The 3,439-nt window shown below is 53.7% G+C and overlaps 1 protein-coding gene across 1 annotated transcript in view; it reads right to left on the bottom strand.

The window, feature by feature from the left end:
* MSN (moesin) overlaps positions 1–2,076 on the bottom strand; it is a 64,550-nt gene extending 62,474 nt beyond the window's left edge. Inside the window, exon 1 of the mRNA XM_008581539.1 lies at positions 1,894–2,076. Coding sequence (XP_008579761.1) covers positions 1,894–1,905 — 12 coding nt within the window. The 5' untranslated portion in view covers positions 1,906–2,076. The remainder of the gene's footprint in view (positions 1–1,893) is intronic.
* Positions 2,077–3,439: the final 1,363 nt, after the last annotated feature.

The raw sequence follows: 3,439 nt of genomic DNA, 5'->3' as shown, positions 1-3,439 counted from the left end.
GGGGGGGGGGGGGGGGGGGGGCGGTTGTACTAGACAGTCTCCAAGATCCCTTTCAGGTTAAGATTCTATAGTCTTAATAGGCATGATATAGTTATTTTTCTAACAATCCTTGAACTGAACAACATGGAAAATTCTCTAATGCTTCCAAGTCTGTCAAAATTCAGCCCTCTCCTTCCAAAATGATTCAAGTTTCAGTCAATCTGCATAAATATACCTTCAGTAATCAGGTACTTTCAGTACCCCAGACCTGACCCTAAACAGCTCATACTCCAATCTCTCTCCATACCAGGAAAAGGATCACCATACTGTCTTCTTTGCCACTTTGACCGAGATGGGATGGTTAATGCAACTTTAAGGCAACTTCCAGGCCCATCAAGTTGTGTTTAAAGGTGAGATATCTCAGAACTGAGGATGATATATGCCACTAGGGAAGAGAGACCATGGAGCAGAGTCTATTCCCAGAGATTCACCCAATTGTTCAAGCAAAGCCACACCTTAGGAGGACTCAGGAGTTAATCAGAAAGAGATAGACCCAAAGAGAGGCTCCTGGAAGGATCTTTATAATCCTTTGTGTTGACAGACAATGGGTTTTTCCCCCTCTCTTTGCAAAACCATTCTCTATTACTTTGCCGGGGGAGGGGTTTGGGAAGAAAGTGTGGAAAAGCCCCATATCATAAAACCAGGAGCAATTTAAAAGAAAGAGATGGTGCAAGCACATAATTGTTGAAAACACGGCTCTGGAAAAGCTAGAATGACTTGGCAATGAGGCTAGAATACAGCAACGTGGCAACCAAAGCTCAGCACACACCCAAAGAACTGAACCCCCACTCTCCTCCTCTCATCCCAGGGGCCCTCAGCCCTTCCCAAGGCTACTAGTCACTATCTCAGCTCTTCTAGACTCAGGCAGTCCTAGGGAGATGGGTCTGGGCTAAGGGACTCAAGGCAGGGTGGTCACCACGCCTTCCTGAGCAAGGCAAGGGCCCCAGCAGCCATTTGGCATGACTTGCACAAAAGCAAGCAGAACTCATTAGTCAGGCACACCCCTCCCTCACCCCTCCCTCTTGGGCATCCGGCCCCCTAGGCCCCACTCCCAGGAGGCTTCTGCTCTTCTCATAACAGCCAGTGGGGTGGAGACCAGATCCCAGAATCAAGCACCACTCTAGAAAGGTGTGGCCCCACGGGAAAGAACCCACACTGCACAGAACAATCCAGAGGGGATAGAGAGGCATTAAGTAATGGGCAGGGCAGGGATTTGGCGGGTGGAAAGGAAAGAGAAGCCAGTCCTTTCCCCCAGGAGATGGTGGAGGCCTTTCCTTATACTGGCGCCTAGTGAAGTGTTGGCGCTCCTGGGTAAAAGCAAGTAGTCTCGATGATGGGTCCCTCCACAATTCTCTCCTCACCTCCTAGTGGGAAACAGCTGGAGCCGGTGGGGAGGCTTTGGGAAAGATTAGTGGGGGTATGGGATCCGCCCAGAGTGGCTCCCTCCCTCTTCCCCGATTCTCTGTTCCCCTCTAGGACAGTGGTAGTCTTGTCCCAGAAAGACGCCAATTCCTGGGCTAGCGGAGGTGTTCTCCTCTGGACGAGAGTTCTCTCCCCTGCGCCCACGGCCCATCAGGGGAAAGGAGAGACCCTGAGCCCCCAACGAACCCTTCCCCACTGTCGCATCCCCGACGCAGGGAACTAGAAACTGAGAAAGAGGCCGGCCTCGCCCTGGCCGCAGCTCTATCCTGGATACCTCTTTATCCCCGGGGGCGCGCCAGACCAGGACCCCACTCCCGTCCCCTCCACGTCCCGGGCCATGGCGGAAGGTGCGTCGTCCCAGGCGGGTTGATGGCGGGCGACGCGGATCAGCTAGAGCCCCCAGGGTCAACAGCGCCCACCCCTGGCACTCACCGTCTTGGGCATGGTGGCAGCAAAGGCGGCGGAGTTGGCGAAGTTTGGCTGGGAACTGTCGGACAGCGTTGAGCACGCAGTACACACGGTTCGGACTCCGCAGGCCGGGGGCTCGGACTGGGTCCCTCTCTGGCGTCCGGGCGACTGCTCGGCTTCCTGCTAACGGGCCACGACTTCACAAACCCCACCCAGGAAAGAACCGCCCCCGTCGCGCCGCAAGCTCCTTTATGTGGCCCGGCTTCCGCACCGCTCCCCGCCCTCGCGCCCGCCTCCACGCCGGCCGCCGGCCTCGCCCCGCCCAGCCCAGCCGGGCCATGCCGGCCACGTGGGGGACCAGGCTGGGCCTGGGCGGTCCAAGGGGGGCTCCCACCCCAGACCCAGGTCCACCCTGCTCCTCTCCCACACCCGTCACAACCCCTAACCCTCCATGTCTCAGCCATCCGGCCCCACCCCCGCTCAGGACCAGACTGGGGGCGCACCCTGGCAGATGCTTATGCAGCCCCTGACTGCAACTTTCCACTAACGGAGAGCTCAGTACCTATCCAATCTGCCCGTTCACTACTCTCAAGACAGCCTTGACTCTTAGAAAGTTCCGCCAGTGTATATCTGAACTCCTTTTCTCTGCAGTTTCCACCGGTGGATCTTAGCTCTGCTCCCTAGGGCCACAGAGATCCCCTGCCATCCTTAACAGCTTCCCAGAGATCTGAGGATCCCAGTCCCCCCGGAGACTTCTCTTATCTTGGTTAAAATGCCTCAGCTCACTTCATCCATTCTATTCGTCGTATTTCCACCCCAATCCTTGCTCAAGTCCTCATTTTCATCAGAACTGAGCTCCTTTTCCACATATCTGTCCTCTATTCACCTTCCTTCCTCCAAATCCCAGTCTCCACCTTCCTCAATCCGTGCCCTAGTCCTTTAGCTCCTCTCCCAACACTTTCTGTACTTTCTGCTGAGGCTATAATTCCCTTAGGTTAGATGCATCCCTCCACCCCCAATCCACTCCCTTGGGGTGTGTCTGCCAGCTCCCATTCTACTTCTTGTCATGGTCATAGAATCTCAAGATGGCAGTATTCTAGACTAACAGTCATTTGGTTAAACCACTCTGAGCTTTAGTTTGAAAGTGACTGGCTGCTGGGCCGGCCCGTGGCTCACTCGGGAGAGTGTGGTGCTAACAACACCAAGGCCCCGGGTTCGGATCCTATATAGGGACGGCCGGTTAGCTCACTGGGTGAGCGTGGTGCTGACAACACCAAGTCAAGGGTTAAGATCCCCTTACCGGTCATCTTTTTAAAAAAAAAAAAAGAAAAAAAAAAGAAAGTGACTGGCTGTATTAGTCAGTTTCTGTTGCTTATAACAAAATACCTGGAACTAGGTAATTTATAAAGAAAATTAAATTTATTGCTTACAATTTCAGAGGCTAGGAAGTCGAAAGTCCAGGGAACACATCTGGTGAAGGCTTTCTTTGGTGGTGACTTCAGTGACAGTATGGTATCACATTGCAAAAATGGTGGAGCAGAGAGACCAGAGAGAGACTAACCTCTCATAT

The sequence above is a fragment of the Galeopterus variegatus genome, unplaced genomic scaffold (assembly GCF_000696425.1).
Source record: "Galeopterus variegatus unplaced genomic scaffold, G_variegatus-3.0.2 Scaffold2387, whole genome shotgun sequence".
In the NCBI taxonomy this organism is placed as follows: domain Eukaryota; kingdom Metazoa; phylum Chordata; class Mammalia; order Dermoptera; family Cynocephalidae; genus Galeopterus; species Galeopterus variegatus.
The sequence above is the reverse complement of the archived record's forward strand: the minus strand, read 5'-3'. Positions and strand labels throughout refer to the sequence as shown.